This window comes from Drosophila biarmipes, chromosome 2L, assembly GCF_025231255.1.
Source record: "Drosophila biarmipes strain raj3 chromosome 2L, RU_DBia_V1.1, whole genome shotgun sequence".
NCBI lineage: Eukaryota > Metazoa > Arthropoda > Insecta > Diptera > Drosophilidae > Drosophila > Drosophila biarmipes.
In genome coordinates, this window is record NC_066612.1 from 13608447 (window position 1) to 13626266 (window position 17820).

Here is a 17820-nt window from a genome sequence, read left to right on the forward strand (position 1 = left end):
AATTCCGAGACCAAGGTAATCTTAAGTTTTCTGATAATTCACGAACCCTGCTAGCTATATTTAGATACTTCAAGACCCTAAAATCCTGCCCCTACATTCATGTGAGTGAACGATCAATAATTAAGAATATAATAATTAAAATGTTAACAAACTCTTGTAGAAAAGACTAAGTTTCCTGATTGATTTAACCGCTTGAGAACGTCTTTACTTATCTAATACTATGACCTATCAACTCCAGCCATTTGATAATTTTTAAGCATATAATGATTATATACTCCCCGCAGAATGTTAAATTGAAATTGGATCTATTTAAAGCATAAATAAAAAGACAAATACGGAAGATACCTATAGCGAGGTAATAAAAATATTTGCAAAACTTCCAGATTTGTGTATACTTTACAAATATCTACAAGAAAAAATCACAAATGGTTTTGCCTCTAGCAAGGGATTTATGGACCTTGATAATTCAAATTTCAAGTATAACATTTTTTAGAAAACTTGTATTTAAGTACATGCCTTTAAACACTCTGTGCAACTCTCCTAAGTAAATTCTTTTATTTATTTAAAATCAGTAAATTTGTCTTGAGTAATACAAATGTTCTCAGAGGCAACCAAGCCACATTTGCATCACTTCTATAAGTATAACAATGAGAGTAATGATTGTCGATTAGTTCGCATGTGGTCTTCAAGAGCTGGCAATAAAAATTATGAAAAGTTTTTTGTTTACAAGACCACGGGCTTATATACCACTTGTTTGAGTACAAATCCATAAAGCCGTTCGATCACCTCCTTAATCTGAATAATTAATAACTTGAAAAGATTGCAACAGAGATAAGAGTTTTAATGCAAAACATAGAAGTCGTTGACTAGAACTCAAACATAAACAAATAAGAATATGTATGCTTGTTTTGACAGCTGATAAGCCCCAATAGAGGTTCATTCCAATGCAAATGTATATATTTATTTTGCTGTAAGACTAATCGAAGGTTTCTTGTAGTAAGTAAATACAACAGATGAATACCATGTGGGTAAATGTGTATTTCCCCCCACGTAGGGTGTAAAAGTTATCGGCGGAGCTCCTAAATGGATTTTAATTTCATAATCCCACTCGAGTTTATGCGATCGCAGTGCAAGGTTTATCGCCTCAAGTGGCACATTGCTGGGGTCTCAGGAGCCGCTTTGCTTCTCGTTTCATTTCGTTCGACTCAACCGCCGCGATAAGACCCCTCCGTGGAGACCAGCGTTCAGCGAAATGGAACATTTCAGTGGGGTTCTGGGTTTTATCACCCTCTTTTTACTGAGCCCAGTGCTAGCAGAGGCAACCTGCGGCTTTAAGGTAACGGCCTCAGAACTAGTTAGTTCGAAACACATCTCCTGTAATCTTTAGACATAGTGTGTTCCAACTTAAGATATAAAGTTCATCCAGTGATTCGTGTCTATACACAACACTCATTGTAGGCATGCCCCAACACAAAGCTGAACATGATCAATGTGCATTTGGTCCCCCATTCGCACGACGATGTGGGGTGGCTAAAGACCGCGGATCAGTACTACTACGGAAGTCAGAACAGCATTCAGCACGCAGGAGTGCAGTATATCCTGGACACCGTGGTCGAGGAGCTCCTGAAGGACTCGAGACGGCGTTTCATCCAGGTGGAAACGTTCTTCTTTGCGAAGTGGTACTCCGAGCAAAGCGAAGCTGTTCAGCGAGCTGTGCAAAAACTGGTGGCAGAGGGACGACTGGAGTTCGCAGGAGGAGCTTGGAGCATGAACGACGAGGCCACAGTGCACTACCAAAGTGTGATAGATCAATTCAAATTGGGCCTGAAGTGAGCACGGCTGGAAACGTTATTAAAATAGGAGCTTATTCTCCTTTGAATGCTCTTTCAGATACCTGAAAGACATCTTCGGCGAGTGTGGTCGTCCGACCATCGGCTGGCAGATCGATCCCTTCGGCCACTCCCGGGAAATGGCCTCTATGTTTGCGCAAATGGGATTCAATGGCCAATTCTTCGCCCGCATGGACTACATGGACAAGCGGAAACGTCTGCAGGACCAGGAGATGGAGATGATTTGGCAGTCGAGCGAATACCTGAGGAGCTCTAACCTATTTACCGGCATGCTGTACAATCACTACTCCGCGCCTCCCGGATTTTGCTTCGATATCAATTGCCAGGATGCTCCAATCATCGATGGCGAGAGCTACGACAACAACGTTGACCAGAGAGTCAGCGACTTTATCGACTACGTTAAGACAATGGCCAAGTCCTATCGATCCACCCACATAATGGTGCCCATGGGGGACGATTTCCAGTACGAAGTCGCGGCAGTTAATTTCAAAAACATGGACAAACTGATTAAGTAGTTGATAATCTCCACATCCAAGAAGATTTCTTATCTGGGTTAATTCTATTTTAATCAGGTACGTCAACGATCGCCAATTGGCGGGGTCCCAGGTCAACGTTTTCTACTCAACGCCCTCCTGCTACCTCTACGAGCTGCACCAGTTGCACCAAACGTGGCCAAACAAAACCGACGACTTCTTTCCGTACTCCAGTGACTCGCACTCCTACTGGACGGGGTACTTCACCTCGCGTCCCACCCAGAAGCGCTTCCATCGGGACGGAAACCACTTCTTCCAGACGGTGAAGCAACTGAGTGTTCTGGCCAACCTCACCGACGCCCAGCACTCGGAGAATCTGGAAAGCCTGAGCCAGGCGATGGGCATCATGCAGCACCATGACGCTGTGACAGGCACCGAAAAGCAGGCCGTGGCCCGCGATTACGACCGTATGTTGTTCAAGGCGATCGTTGGTGCCGAAAGTAATGCTCGCGACGCCCTGCGATCCCTGACGAACTTGACTTCCGGGGAGTTCGAAAGCTGCCTGGATCTGAACATAAGTGCTTGTGCTTTCACCCAGAGCACTGCCAACAATGTGGTGGTGACCCTGGTAAATCCAATGGCTCATGCTTCAACGCAGTACGTGCGAGTTCCGGTGAAGAACGAGAACTACATAGTCACCGATGAAAAAGGTGGAGTATATCAAATAACACCACCTATTTTTCTAATTCTAAAATTTCCTGATAGGTCGAGAAATACCCTCGGAAGTTGTGCCCGTTCCCTGGCAAGTTTTGGCCCTGGAACACCGCTCGAATGGCACACAACACGAGTTGGTCTTCAGAGCCAGTGTTGAGAAGGTGGCCAACTTTTTAATTCGCGTACTGCCGTCCCCGAAAAGTGTTGTTAAGAACACTGCACAGTTCCCCCAGGAAAAAGCCATAGATGAGACCGATGAACTAATAGTGGAGAATTCGGTGAGTATACCATTATCAAAAAGTCTCTCAATATTAAAATGTTTTCCTCTCTTTTCCATGTCAGCTCGTCAAACTGACTTTCGATACAACTACGGGTGGCTTGAAAACCATTGAAATGAACGGCATACGGGAAGATATTCATCAAAGCTTTGGAATATACAAAGGATTTCGAGGAAATAATGGTGAGGCCAACAACCGCTCTTCCGGAGCCTACGTTTTCCGACCGGACGGCGATATTGAAGTACTGAGTAGCAACCAAGTGGACCTCACGTTCTACAACGGCACCAGAGTTAAGGAAGTCTATCAGCAAGTGAACGAGTGGGTCTCCCAGGTAATCCGCATCTACGATGAGGTGAATCGCGTGGAGTTCGAATGGTTGGTCGGACCGATTCCGGCGGATGACGAGGTTGGCAAAGAGGTAATCACCCGCTTCTCGAGTGGTATAGCCTCCAAGGGAAAGTTCTACACCGACTCCAATGGCCGGGAAATGCTAGAGCGTGTGAGGAACCAGCGGGAGACCTTCGATCCCAACATGTCGGAGGCCATTAGCGGCAACTATTACCCAGTAACCGGGCAGATTTCCCTGCAAGACGACGAGAAGCGAATCACCCTGCTGAACGATCGGGCTCAGGGAGGAGCGAGCCTGAACGACGGCGAGCTGGAGCTGATGCTGCACCGTCGCCTCCTGAATGATGACGCCTTCGGAGTTGGTGAAGCCCTCAATGAGACTCAGTTTGGAACCGGCTTGATCGCCAGGGGAAAGATCTATTTGATTCTCGATGAAGCCTCGGAGAAACCCAAGCACGCAGAGCGACTTCTCCAGCACGAGTTGGACCAGCACTTTTGGAAGTTCTTCAGCAAGTCCAATGGCGTTCCCTCTGTAAACAAGAACATGATTCCCGACTTCACCGATCTGCCTAAGACAGTCGAGCTGCTCTCTTTTGAACAATACTCCAGGGACCAAGTGCTGATAAGAGTGGAGAACTTGGCCACGGAAGGAAACGTGGTTAGCTTCAACATTCACCCCCTCTTCGAGTCCCTCAACGGAGATCGGATTTGGGAGACAACTTTGGATGGGAACATGGAGTTGGTCGACATGAAGAGGTTCAAGTTCAGTCAAGACGGCGCCGGTGGTATTCCTTCCTCCGTGGAGTATTACTACGCTCCTCATAGTCCGCTGTCATCCAACTCTACGATGAGCGCTAGCGAATTCGTGGTCACTCTGGTCCCAATGCAGATTAGAACATTCATAATCCAACAAAAATAAAAGGTTGCCATTTGTAAATAAAAATGGTTAAAAAGCTCATAAAGATCTGACGCACTTTTCTTTTAGTGGGGCTTGGGGCTTGGGTAATCTAAAATAGGAACCTCTTAGAAAGTTTGGTTGGACCCTTATTATATTGTTTACCAAGAGACCTTCGTTGTTTTGCTTCCTACTGAATTTTTCGTTTAACTTCCAATAAAAATAAATTAATTAAATTATTTAAATAAAACCGCAAGTGTTTCTTCCTGTTCAAACTACTATACCAAATTAGACTCACTTTTATTGTGGTAACTCTTTTATTATGTAAGCATGCCAAGTGCAAAGTCTAATAATCCTAAATAAGTAATGACGTTATCTGCCACTTCATCGCCAAAAGCCATTCGGAGCTCAGTCACGCCAACGAATTGTATGGTATAAATGCTTTTGATACTGAAAGCCACCACATAGTCGTCTATGCAGCGTCCTACAAATAATTTGTCTAATTTAATTAAAAAAGAAACCAATATATTTAAAAGGAAATCCAAAGAAATTTACAATAAAATGGAGTCTTTAAGGTCCTTCAAAAATCGGAAGGGCCCGCGAACGGTTATAAATTTTATGGTTTTATATTTCAACAATTGTTGCATCCATGGATTTCGCTACCTCACCAGAGCTCTGCTTATTTTCTTTGAAAAGTAAGTTAAATGAGATAGATAAACCTAAATTTGTATACAAAATATGAAAGTACATGTATGCGTTCAAAGACTAGGAATATTCTTTTTGTTTTTGCCTTATAAAGTAAAAGTGTACCCTTTACTTTGAAAAAACCTAACTATTTGGTTTGCCTCCTAGATTTCTTTGGTTCACCCTGCTGGTCGTCTCAATATACTTCTGTATCGTAGTCTGCTTGTCATCCATCGATCGCTACTATACGAAAAGCACACACATCGGATTGGAGGTACTTTGAAACACCTAAAACTTTAAAGGAGCCCTGCTTGCTGACAAATTATTTATTGCATCCGTAGCGAAACTATATCTTCTGGAATACCACTTTGCCGAGTTTGACAGTATGCCCGATGGATCGCCTCAACATGAGCATTTTCGCGGATTATTGTCGGTAATCACTATAATCAATAATTCTCTTCTGTTATTGCTCAAAAGTGACGAATCGATTTAAGGAAAAATGGCATTAAGGGATCGCAAAAAGATGTTCTTTGGGACTTCCTGGAGAACCTGGCCAATTCCACCTACATTAATTTCCAAAACATTCCCGAGAGCCAAGAAATCGATGAAGTGATCAAGGACATAGGCCTGACGCCCGAAAACTACATGCAGCTGATTTACAATCTCACCTACGACAAAACCTACGAGCCGAACATCAACGAGCGCATCCGCTGTGTGGACGGCTCGACCTACATTCATGTGCGACAGGTTCTCACCGAGTGGGGCCTATGCTATCTGTCGAACACCATGATAGCCGAGCAGTACAGCTCCAGGTACTACATCTTCGGAGAGCTTCCCGAGCCCAACAAGTACGAGCAGGAGCTGTCCCTCATCCAATGCCAGGTTGGTTCGTTCTTTCAAAGGGACACGCAGTTCACATTAAGGGGCTTTTCGGGCCCGGCAATAATTGTGAGTTCGATAGCTAACCAAAGTTGAGGGGTTTATTCATATAAATATGTAACCCCTAAAGTCATTCACACATTCTGCGTTTGAGGTAAGTAAGGTGGACTCCAACTCCTACTACGCTGAAGACGGTATAATGTACGATTTGGGCAGCGAAGAGATCGTAGCCGAGGATAACCTGGAACAGCAAGTATCTCGAATAAATCTTTAAGGCATATATGGAATTTTAAATACCCCGCAGTGAAACCACAATCGCCATGAGAAAATGCCGCTTTTACCACGAATCTAATCTCACCCATTTTCCGTTCTACACAAGAAACATTTGTCAGCAAGAGTGCCGAATCAATTTGGCATACAGAATATGCAAATGCATTCCCCACTTTTACCCGAATCGCAGTAAGTTAAGAATGTCATATTATCCTTTAAAAACCTAACACTTTCCTTTAGTCGCGAGTCCCAAAAAGGTGTGCGACTATAAAACCTTGAGATCGTGCTTTCCTCGCCACGCAAGTAAGTAAAAAACAAGGTAGACTATCAGATACCCATTACTCAGTTTAAGGGAGCAAAAGTGAAATGGAGATATGTACTCTACGAGAAAAGGGGTATAAAAATAACCCTTAAAAATATTCCCTCTATAGAGTTTTTCCTCAAACTGTACGATGAGGACGGCAAGACAAATGAACACCCTGGCTGCTTTTGCGAACAGAACTGTCTAGATGCAGTAGTTACAATCAAAGCCATGGACGTAAGTCTCAAATAATAACAATAATAATTAATAAATTAAGGGTTAAAAGCTAATGATTCTTAAATTTTTCAGCCAATGGCAAATGCCAAACACTTGCTGCAAGGTATCGGAAGTCAGATTACAGTCAAAACTTGGCCCCAAACTCGTCTGAAGCGCCAAGTAATATTCTCAATGACCGATCTCTTGGGTAGGGGAATTACTTACTATTTTTTATTTATTTTGTTTTAATTAAAAGTTTTTTTCTAGTTTCAATCGGCGGAACAGCGGGACTCTTTCTCGGCTTCAGTGTGTTGGGATTCGTGGAACTTTTATACTTCTTCACAATAAGATTAGTCTGGCACATATTGGGTTACACCCTTTAAGGGAACCAAAGCCCCAACTAATGTAATGATCTCAACACTATTTTCTTATTAACTTACTAACAGGCTTGATTAGTTATGGGTATGGGTATCCCATTATTAGCAAAACATACCTATATGTGTATTAAATATTTTTTTTTATTCTTACACCTTTCCTTTAATCTCAGGTTTATTAGTTATCATGCGATTGCACATAAATAAACATTGCTCTTCGTTTCTTAATGCTTAATTTAATATTAAGTATAATTTTACTAGTTATGATGTTTTAGTCTGTATCTAGCTTATTTTAGTATGTGTTATTTAATTGCGTTAAACGTTTTACTTGACCGATAACTTGATTTGCGCTTCCCTGCAAGCTTTCTTTTGAGCTTAGTGTCAGAAATACTACATGTTTAAGCTTAAGGTGGCATATTGGGATATAGCTGGTCGGCTTATAAGTTAGGTAAGATTCCTACGAGCTACAATCTTTAAATGCCACCGGTGCAGGAAACACAGCAGTTCTCGCGGTAATAGTCGTAGCTACAAAGCTTGGCCTGCGAAGCCCACTGACAATTGGCGAACTTATCAGTGCAAGTCGGGACCGCTTCGGCTTTCCGCTCTTCTGTGAAATACAAAGTTTAATCAGTTTTTGCAATGCCAAGAATATTGGAAACCCACCTTCACACTTTTCCGCGTTGCAGTTGCGATATATGGGCTCTCTGGCGGTGTACCGGCATTGCGTTGACTCCCGCAGGGCATTCATCTTTACATCGTATTCCAAACATTTTACACTGCGACGTTGGGTGCCACCCCCACATGGCTTGGTACACTGTGAGAAATGAAGTTTATGAACATATGATAACAAGGAATTGGTACTTTGGGACGTAGTTCAGGAGTAGGGTTCCAAATTCGTAACTATACTAATCATTAGCATATTCAAATAAAAGTATTTTAAAATCTTAAAAGCGAAGAGAAAATAATCCTTAAAGATTAAGATTAAGGATCAAGAAATTATACCAATCAGGAAAGACGAAGAACCTCTAAGATTTTTTGTTGAAACAACCTATTTCGAATAGATGGCAGGACCTCCCCATATACCAACCTCCGACCATTCCGAATAGTGCCAACGGGGCGCGCAGTACTCCACTTCCTCGTGGGAGCACTTCTCGACCGCTTGCGGCCTCAGCTCGGGCGTGCACTCCTTGGGCTCTGTGATCAGCTGGTTCTGGATGCACAGCACCTCCCGGCTGCGGGTCAGGTCGAAGCAGTCGCCGTTGCACGAGGACCACGGCCCGGTGAACCAGTCGCCCACCTCGCAGCTGGGCTTCGTGCAGGGTCGACGACTTTCGGGGGTGGTGCTGGGATCACATCGCTGCTCGCCGGCCTTGGAGCGGTCACAAAACACCGTGCGATACTCAACGCCCGAGCCACAGGTGGCCGAGCAATACTGATTCCACTCGGACATCAACCAGATGGCACTCAACTCGGACGCGTCGGACTTGCTCCTCTTGACCTGAGTGCTGTTCGAGGACTCCGAAGTGCCTGGCAGGCGGTATCGGGACAGGTTGCGACGCCGGGTCTTGGGACACTCGCACTGCTTCTGCGTGGGCGGCTGGTCCTCCATGCAGGCGGCCTTGTCGACGTGGATGACCAGGCCGGAGGCCAGTTCCTGGACGCAGCTGACCTCCCGCCGGCGAAAGCCCCCGCTGGCCAGGCAACGGCACTCGCCCCACTCGTCGACCCTCCAGTACGCCGGGCAGGGTTGCGTGTTGCAGTGCAGCAGGTTCTCGTTCAGGACCGGTTTCGCGGAGTGCATGCAACGGCGTTGCGAGTAGTAGCGCAGCGGATTCTTGCGAATGCAACGTATAATGGGCGCCTGAGTGCCGCCTCCGCAGGATTTCGTGCAGGCACTGAACCCAATTACCTTCCAGTTAAAGATACGCTTTCGCCCAGGTCTCGAGCTACTGGAGGAACTAGTGTCCTCCATTCCGGATCGCAGCAGACCATCGGTACTCTCTAGGGACATCTCGTTTTCCTCGGATTCGGATATTATCGGCAGCATGTACTCGTACTTTATGCCAGTATTATTCGGCTTCTTGGTAAAAACCTAAAAAACCATAACATGTTAGGTTTTAATAAATATAATACTAAGAGTCCTATACCATAAGTTGCAATGAGTCCCTGATGGGCCCCACACTGGTGATCCACTCTGTCACCCCATTGCCATCCTGAGTTCCATCGATTCGGTGGTAGTCGAAGACGGTTCCAACCGCCTCGTAGGATCCACTTTCGGACACGGCATTTTCGCCATTGAAAATAGATACCTCTTTGGACGTGCGCAGGACTGAGATGCAGAACGAAATACCTTAGAATATCAAGGATATTATGCAATATCAAGGGAAGAGCCTACCTAGCAGGTTTACGCTGTTCTTAAGTTCCGTGATCGAAATATTGGAGGCCCCCGCTGGCAATGTTGTGACGTGTATGTAGGCCTGTTCCGGAAGAGGATCTCGGGTAAAGATCCCGGTGACAGGGCGACACAGCAGTCCTCCGCAACTGACGGACCCGCTGTGGGCATACAGTCCGTCAATCTCGCCGCTGGCGTGTACCGCCTAAAAATGCAAGATAATATATCAAACATTAGGACTATCCTTATAACTTATGAGTCCAGCTAACAGTCCTAATCCCAACAACCGCTTCTACTTACCAACAATAGCAGGGCTATCAACGTTTTCATATCTTGTAATTTTATAATAATTCACTAATTATCAGATCTGTTGCGGATAATACTGTTTGAAAATAAATCTATAATTCTAATTATTCAAATAAATATTTTAAAAAGTTATATGTCTCCTCGTACGAACCACTCGCCGAGAACTATGTTCCGCTTCTACACAAGAACATTTAAAATACTTCTTATATATCGTAAGTTCAGGGTAATACGAGTGGAATTCGTGGGATTTGCAAAAACATAATTTATTGGCCACTTCTTGAGAGTACAAGATAAACAAAAAATAAACGAGTACAAAATACATTCGGTCAGTCTTATTAAGGGGCATATGTTCTATAAGCAATTGCTCTTTCGATGGACTTTCTGTACGCACAACTGCGGCAATGTGTTTACTAAAATAATTCATTGAAATTAAGCTCATTGGACCCATTCCAGTTTTTGCTTTCACGAAATTATTTCTACTTTGATTGCCTGACCTATTCCGGTTCTCGAGAATCAATTCAAAATTTAAAATTACAAAGGGTTTCGAACGGCACAAGAGCTTAAAAAATGTGAAGCACGGTTAAAACTGTACCAAAGTTAATAGTTAAGAACTTTATCAAAGGATATAGCTTTAAATGTAGTTGAAACAAAGTAAACTATCCCAAATGATGGATAATCAAATAAATTAATATGTTGCTTATAAGAAACTTTTTCACTGAGCTATTTTTGAACAAAACTTCTGTCTTGGAATTAAAAACTTTAAAAACTTATATTTGAAGTATTAACTTGAACTTCAAATAAAAATAGTTCATCATGATAAATTCTTTACGGATCACTAAAATTTGATGTGCTTTATCGTTCAATGTACAACCAGTACTAAGCATTCAATGCGATTCTTGTAATTGAAAAAGCTTTAGTATCAAGGAAAGAGCAAAAGTTGGTGCTTTTAATGTTCGATCGTTGCTGTGCTGCTGGCGATGGGACTGTATACTTTATTTTTAAATTATAGGTTCAAGTAAAAACAAATAATGTATGTGTATAGTGTTTCAAGGATATCAACGCACTGTAATTATAAAATTTATTCAAATTTTACTTGCCTTACAAGCACCATCCACACAAACGGCCCGGTTCCAAAGTTGCGATCGATAGTATTCGGCGGGGTGTTGACAAGGCGTGCCATCAATTACGGATTCGTTGAGTGTGGCAAAGGAATTAATTCCGAGAGGCATGCAGTTGAGCTCGCATTCAGCATCATCTAATAGAATACAAACAAGATTATTGCATTATGTTCAGATACAAATTAGCGCCAAGGTTTAAAAAATGAAATGTTTTGAACTTAAAATTTAACTTTTAATGCTCCTTTTCATTGACCTCTATTAAAGATCGCGGTTATGCATACCCTTCACATAGGGCTCCCACCTATATCGGTGACCATGGAACTCCTTATCGTTGTAAGCACTGCATTGGGAAGCCCGAAAATCCGGGGATTGGGCGTCGCATGGCACATCGTTGCAGAGCTCGTAGCGTTTGAAGTAGCCAACACAGGCATTACTCGTAAGCTGATTATTCGTTAATTGATTTCTGAAATTAATACATAGATAACTTGCTTACATGGGCTAAATAAAAGTATAGATCGGCCAATAGTAAACAAATTAGTGGAAACAGTCGAGGATAAAAGACCCTTATTCTCTGTTAAATCATAATTGGAAATATATAGATTTAATACTAGACTTTAACTCACCGGTTAATGCACTTTCGAGTTTGATATCGTACGCCTCCGCCGCAACTCCGCGAGCATGAGCTCCAGTTACTCCACTTATCCCATCGTGGATATGGATACACCTTCTTCTTCATCTTTTTTGTGGTAATTTCTTTCGGTGGATGGGGAGAGGAGAAAACCTCGTCGATCTTAAAGGTTTGGGTTGTCGTTGCAACTTCCCCATTTTCGATGGGATCTCTGGTAACCAAACTTGCCAAAGTAGTTGTTTCCAGAGCAAGTTTAGCAGTCGTTGTACTTTGATTCGTGACATTTATTAGTATGCTCGTTGGCTTTAATACTTTCTCATCGGATTTGTTAGATATTTTACTGGCGGTCTCGTTTTCTAAATATTCCTCTTTGTTACTCGGCTTTTGCTTGGGCGATAAATCTTTTCTCGTATGCCACAAATTGGCGAGCTCAAAATATGAGTTGTTCGAATGAATTTTCTTCGTTTTAGGTTTTCGGTGCTCCCGCAACCATTCTTGATGTTTCTACACGTAAGGAAAGATGTAATATTAAAGCTAAACAAAATTGTAGAATAATAACCTATAAATTTAAAACTACAAAAAACTCGACTATCAGATACTCATTACTTAGGGAGAAATAGCGCAAAAGATGTAGAGATACTCTATTAGCGGTGGTTAACTTGTTTAGGCATGGAATTATTACATTTCAGTTTAAATAATTATTTTAGCAGCATTTTAAATGCAAAGATACCCTACCCTGTACCGAGAATCAAAAATAGGTCGAAGCTATCATGTAAGATCTATACTTTTGGAAGCACAAACTCCAGCATAAGTGAAAAATAAAAAGTTTCACAAAACAAACGAACAGACGACAAATTAAACGATTACATTGAGAATTATGGAGGCATTAAAAAGAATTAACGACTTAAAAGATAGATTAGCGTGCTATTATAAAAAGTGCGTCATTTAGTGTAGTTTTTGAGCTCCTAGCTTATCAACACCAATAGGGCGCCACAAACTTTATGAATTCATGCTAGTGCGCTTCCGACCCAAGCCCTTTACAGCGAATTTTTCCAGCAGCTATTACTTATTTAATACCCTTTTACAAGAAGGCTGTTATAAATCATTAATTACTGCTTTTATTTATAGACTTAATAAAAAGAAACATTAAGTACTACATGAACAAAGTCTTATTCTAGGAACATAATCTTAAAAAGTCTTTTGAAACCCACCTTTATTCGCTCTTTTGTTGTTAGATCCGCTTTCACGAAACTCGTATCGGATATAGATGCAAGAATCGTTAAAATACTGAAAGCCCAAAAATGTAGGTTAAATAATAATGTAATAATAAAGAAATTCAAAGTTAAACCGCTCCTTTTCTTAGGTATCAATTAAAGCAGGAGAGGAAATGGATTTGCCTATCAAATAAGTCAATCATTTTACTTCCGATTGGACACTGATGAATCAAGACAATTTCAAAGGCAAAATGCATTGGCAGCATGTGAAAATGTATATTTTGTTGCCTTCGAAAAAAGTTCTTTGAAGCATCAAGATGGGCTTGATAGCCAGACTTTTCATAAAGTATTCTGTGAAAACGAGCCACTGTTCGGCGGCGAGGGTAAACAAATCTTGATTAAATGCAGCTGAGGAAGATGTTCACCCCGCCTTCTTTTCGGCTATCGAAAGGAAATCCATTTGGTTTGACTCTAGGGAAAAATGGATCAAATAGATTAACCAGATATTATGTTCTTACCTGAATATTAAAAATAGCCTTGCCATTTTTAAGCCTGAAAGATAAAATTAAATTAAAAATATTAAAAGTTGCTGACGACGAAACACCAAATCCCAAACCGTTGAACCCAGATACTACATAGATTTAGATACTTTTTATGTAAATGCGGTATCGTTTTAGGCGATCTTCAATGTTCGCCTGTGCGTATATCGATGCTTTGTACTAGCAGCTCGCACAGAGGAACTCAAGTTCCATTATTTTCATTGATTACGATTAAACCGACCGTGACTATTCGACTGGAATGGATGTACTTTCGGCAGCATACACTACAGAAATCCGTGAACAAAAATGGGAAGGGCGTATTTCATTAGAGGCCTCCACACCCACTCAACAGTTCAGAGCTATGTACGAGCACACATCTATTGCGTATACTACAAATACGCACATGAAATATGTTATATAACTATGTAAATCTGAGCTTGAGCTGGGGAATACCCTACAGTCTAGGTTTTCCGTTCATGAAAACCCCTTAAAGGATAATAGAACACTGGGAATCAAGAAAAAATACGACAAATTTAACAGGATGCGTAGTAAAAAAGGGATCAGTGACAAAAAAAACTAGAAGTTGTATCATTAAATCCCAAAGCTATTCACTAGTTTTAAGAACTTCTTTCGGGAGTTTCGAAGTGCACACTTCATCCCCAGAAGTTCCTTCGTCCGATGAGGTTGAAAGTGCTTTTGCCGCCAGTGACACACATTCGGGGAGTGACGCTATACCCTAGAAGAGTACGAGTACCGGGCCTACGAATTCCTAATGTCACAATGTACTTTTCATACTTATCTGTGTCAATAGGCCCATATTGGGCCTATCATGCAGTGGAACTGCATTTGCCCATGTTCGCTCGGGCCCGAGGCGGTGTTGCAATGGCATTAGCACTTCACCATGCCACTGAACCCAGAAGCACTCAGTTCGAGGAGTGCGCGGATATGATGAGGAACTTGCATTATACTGAAGTGTTTAGAGAGTCTTCAGTCGGCCGCCCATGGAAACCGAATTACGCCTGCCCAAAATATTTTGATACATATGTCATATTCCCGCATTCTTGTACTCCGTCATTCACACTCGCCGACATTATGTGAAACTTCCGCAATTAGCAAAAGCGAAACGGGAAATAGTTTTGAAACATCTGCGTGCGAGCAGATGGGTTTGTTTAAATGGCTCCCCGAGGCAGATAGCCGAGCCACAGTATGTGAAAAATATGAAATGGATACATTTGATTTCGCCTTCGCACTTGGACACCGACTTTTCTGGCCGCCTGTGTTATTATGCGCCCGATCCTAAAACTTAATGACTGCAATCACCTTCCTACATTTAAGGCCTGCAGAATAGCATTGGGGGCTGAGACCTCCGTTGACAGAGGGCTTTCTTTCATTGTGCACTCGGTACTTGAGCGGATAATGGTTCGATGTGAGCGAGGTAAATTGGTTTGTCCCAAAACGCACTTCAAGAAAGCCCGAATCGATTGCACACTTTTCCGAAAAGCAATTAAGCCCGTATTGAGTATGTCTTCGGGCCTTTCAAGAGGCCAAAAGTTCACAGACCCAACAATGGAAGATATAGGGGCTCACTGAAAAGGCCTACTTTCTGTAGGAATAGGACTGTAACAAAAGGATTTGGATTACCTTTGAAACTATCATGTATCAGATTACCTTTTTGCAGAAGGATCCCTAAAGATCACAAAAATATATTGCTAAAACATTCAGTGACTTCAACATGGATTGCACAATTTAAAATGTAAGCAATAAATCCTTAAAGGATCTCAGCTCAGATTAGTTTACACAATCACAGAGATAAGAAAGTCTTCAAAGAGCAAGGGTTATTCAAGAAAGCTTTCCTTCATTTCTTCGATTAGCTATTTGCAAAAAATAAAACACCCCGTATCACGGCACTCTTAATTCTGGATTAATTGAAGCCGTCGTCTTCATCGCGTGGTACTCAAATCCGAACTGAAATCCGAACTGAATTTTCGGGAAAGCGGCTTTGGGAACAAAAGTGCTGGAGGCAGAGCGCCGCGAGCATCAGCGCAGCTCTGGCGATCGAGCAGTGCTAACAACAGCACCCGGAGCTCCCCGGTTTCCCTGGAGGAGTGGGGCCCCAGCCCCGCCACTCGCAGGGGCATAGCGTCGATTGCCAGCGCCACCCAAAAGTCTGGAGCCAAACGTGCGTACTCACATATATGTGCCTATCCACAGTTCGGGACGAAGAAGAAGCTCTGAAAAATAAATATTAATAAAAGTATTTAAATTAATCTTAACAACTAATTAAAAACAAAGTCATTATTTCTTAAAATTAAGAAAAAAAAATGAACACAAAATAAAAATAAATAATAAATATAAAAACGCCTTTCTAAGATTTTATAGAAACACAGAAATATAAATATTATTACAAGAAATTTTAAATTAAACTTAATTTACGACTTAAACAGGTTAGTTACCATTATACATTTACCTTGACCTAAAACATTAACTAAAAATAATATAAAAATTACTTGTATTAATATAAGCCCTTTCATAGAAGCACAGAATTATAAATATTAATAAAACAATTTAAATTAATCTCAATTTACCATTAAAACAGGGTAATACATTTTCAAAATTCAACAAAAATACTTGTATTCAAATATAAGATTTCATAATAGTCCAGAACTATACATATTAGTAAAAGAATTTAAATTAAACTCAATTTACCACTTAAATAAAGTAAGTTAATTGTATTAATATAAAACATTTCATTCCATTTTTTTTTTTAACATTTATTATGAAAAGTTCAGGGAGAAGAAAGGAGAAATAAGTAGTTAACTTGAGGAGCCCATTTCACCTTGGATCCGCGATGCTAGTGCGCTGACCGCGGTTGTACGTGTGACCACGGGTGAGTTACAATAATGTGGGTGATGTCTCTGCATATGTATGCATTTAACTTTATGTAGCTTTCAGCGGAATATCAATGCGAGAACAAATGTACATTCGAACCTTACGCAAACGCTTAATGCGAAAGTAATCCAAAGAAATTTATGGAGCCGAAATTGGTTGTAATTTAGCACAGCTCGAGTCAGAATTAAGCTTCCCACATTGGATAAAAAATATGTGGGGTCCTAGAAGTGAGAAAAAGTGAAGAATAGTTTGCAAGTATTGAGTGGTAAATCAAAGGTTTCTACTGCCTTAACTAGGATAGGGTATCTATTACCAAAAAAAATGTAGTCAAAGTCTAGAAAATGATTTTTCTAAAATCTACTATACTTTTAAGTAATTTTGTAAAGACCCAAAGTCAAAAAGGGAAAGGGTAGAGTACAATTTTATCAAGTTCAATTGCGAAAGAATTCGCAAATAAAGAATATTTACATACTTGTCTGCTCTTTTAATTTAAATTATTAATCTCTAAATTAAAATGTGAGTAATTTGGAGTGAGCTCTTCTAAGGCAATCGCCATCTTGGCAAACTTATTTAAACTGCGCTTGTGCATCATTAATTTTGTATTTTCAAGATTGGGCCTCTATTAATTAGGTCGTTCGTTGCTAGGCTGATATGGAGTAATAAATCTTCATTTTGGTTTTGTATATAATTAAACATTGACTCAGTTTTATGCACTTGGGTCAACTCTTTTCGACGATATGAGGTAGAGAGATCAAAATCTCGGACAATGGTGTCTCTGGTAATTTCATGTGCTCTATCAAGTTTGTACGGAGGCGCTGCACTATTATCAAGCCTTTACTTTACGCCAAGCCTTTAAACTCCACCGACCACACAGATGCAATTAACCCTAAGCTTCGTGGTGCAATAAATCTTAATTAATCTTAATTTCTTCTCTGTGGAATTAAGTTAACGGAATTCAATTAATAGCTCTGTGCAAGCGAAAGTACTCGTATTTCAAGTCATGGAGTGATTTTTTAATAAATGAATGAATGTACTGGCTAAAATATTTTCATAAAGTAATAACAAAAATCATTTGTTTAGTGTGTGGATTCTAGCATAGACCCCTGCTTTTCAAAATGTTACTTTTGAATTTTCTTTTAAAGTGCCACCTAACGTACCTTCCAGCTTCGCTACTATTTTGTCTCCACAAGTGCCCCAGCTATTCCGTAATTTGTAGGCGGACATATAAATTGCCATAATGTCAGGGGCGTTTTTATGGTAAAATATTGGGGGAACTTGTTGAACCGTGGAGTAACTGTTTGAGTAATAAAAGTCATTTAATGATTTTGAGCTGCTATTACGTTAATTTATCTGTGGCTGAAAAACATTTTCTATTAACCCTATGAAACCCGATCCCGAACAAGCTTCAATCTAAAAATCTCTTCTCTATATCTTGGGTCGTTCCTAAAGAAG

General features: G+C 41.1%; 3 protein-coding genes and 1 long non-coding RNA gene across 8 annotated transcripts; 3 read left to right on the forward strand and 1 right to left on the reverse strand.

Annotated features, from left to right (window-relative positions):
* Nucleotides 1-693: 693 nt before the first annotated feature.
* On the forward strand, nucleotides 694-4619 carry LOC108034224 (lysosomal alpha-mannosidase). The gene is made up of 7 exons (XM_017109066.3): nucleotides 694-996; nucleotides 1055-1336; nucleotides 1459-1829; nucleotides 1891-2361; nucleotides 2423-3033; nucleotides 3089-3315; nucleotides 3380-4619. Exons 2-7 carry the CDS (start codon nucleotides 1253-1255, stop codon nucleotides 4580-4582), a joined length of 2967 nt encoding a protein of 988 aa, XP_016964555.1. The 5' UTR covers nucleotides 694-996; nucleotides 1055-1252; the 3' UTR covers nucleotides 4583-4619.
* A 500-nt stretch (nucleotides 4620-5119) lies between these two features.
* Nucleotides 5120-7435, forward strand: LOC108033290 (uncharacterized). Its single transcript, XM_017107556.2, has 10 exons — nucleotides 5120-5253; nucleotides 5411-5516; nucleotides 5584-5675; nucleotides 5737-6190; nucleotides 6252-6370; nucleotides 6426-6580; nucleotides 6632-6694; nucleotides 6823-6929; nucleotides 7002-7116; nucleotides 7176-7435. Exons 1-10 carry the CDS (start codon nucleotides 5120-5122, stop codon nucleotides 7289-7291), a joined length of 1461 nt encoding a protein of 486 aa, XP_016963045.1. The 3' UTR covers nucleotides 7292-7435.
* An 11-nt stretch (nucleotides 7436-7446) lies between these two features.
* LOC108034192 (thrombospondin type-1 domain-containing protein 4) lies at nucleotides 7447-16644 on the reverse strand. Of its 5 annotated transcripts, XM_017109016.3 has the most exons (12): nucleotides 16316-16644; nucleotides 15148-15710; nucleotides 13459-13492; nucleotides 12938-13013; nucleotides 11722-12230; nucleotides 11380-11561; nucleotides 11078-11235; nucleotides 9678-9879; nucleotides 9430-9611; nucleotides 8370-9374; nucleotides 7946-8096; nucleotides 7447-7889 (listed from the first exon to the last, which is right to left on the reverse strand). In XM_017109016.3, the coding sequence occupies exons 3-12, from the start codon at nucleotides 13482-13484 to the stop codon at nucleotides 7756-7758; spliced, it is 2625 nt and encodes an 874-aa protein (XP_016964505.1). In that variant the 5' UTR covers nucleotides 13485-13492; nucleotides 15148-15710; nucleotides 16316-16644; the 3' UTR covers nucleotides 7447-7755. The 5 variants fall into 5 exon arrangements, 4 of the variants coding, with proteins under 4 accessions (XP_016964505.1, XP_016964507.1, XP_016964508.1 ...); XM_017109018.3 differs by lacking the exons at nucleotides 11078-11235; nucleotides 11380-11561; nucleotides 11722-12230; ... (2 more) ...; nucleotides 15148-15710; nucleotides 16316-16644 and adding exons at nucleotides 9975-10056; nucleotides 10810-10852 and having other exon boundaries at nucleotides 7448-7889; XM_017109019.3 differs by lacking the exons at nucleotides 11078-11235; nucleotides 11380-11561; nucleotides 11722-12230; ... (2 more) ...; nucleotides 15148-15710; nucleotides 16316-16644 and adding exons at nucleotides 9975-10072; nucleotides 10810-10833 and having other exon boundaries at nucleotides 7448-7889.
* Nucleotides 11426-13318, forward strand: LOC127010643 (uncharacterized). The gene is made up of 3 exons (XR_007763366.1): nucleotides 11426-11534; nucleotides 12962-13029; nucleotides 13090-13318. It is a non-coding gene; the product is annotated as an uncharacterized LOC127010643 (long non-coding RNA).
* Nucleotides 16645-17820: the final 1176 nt, after the last annotated feature.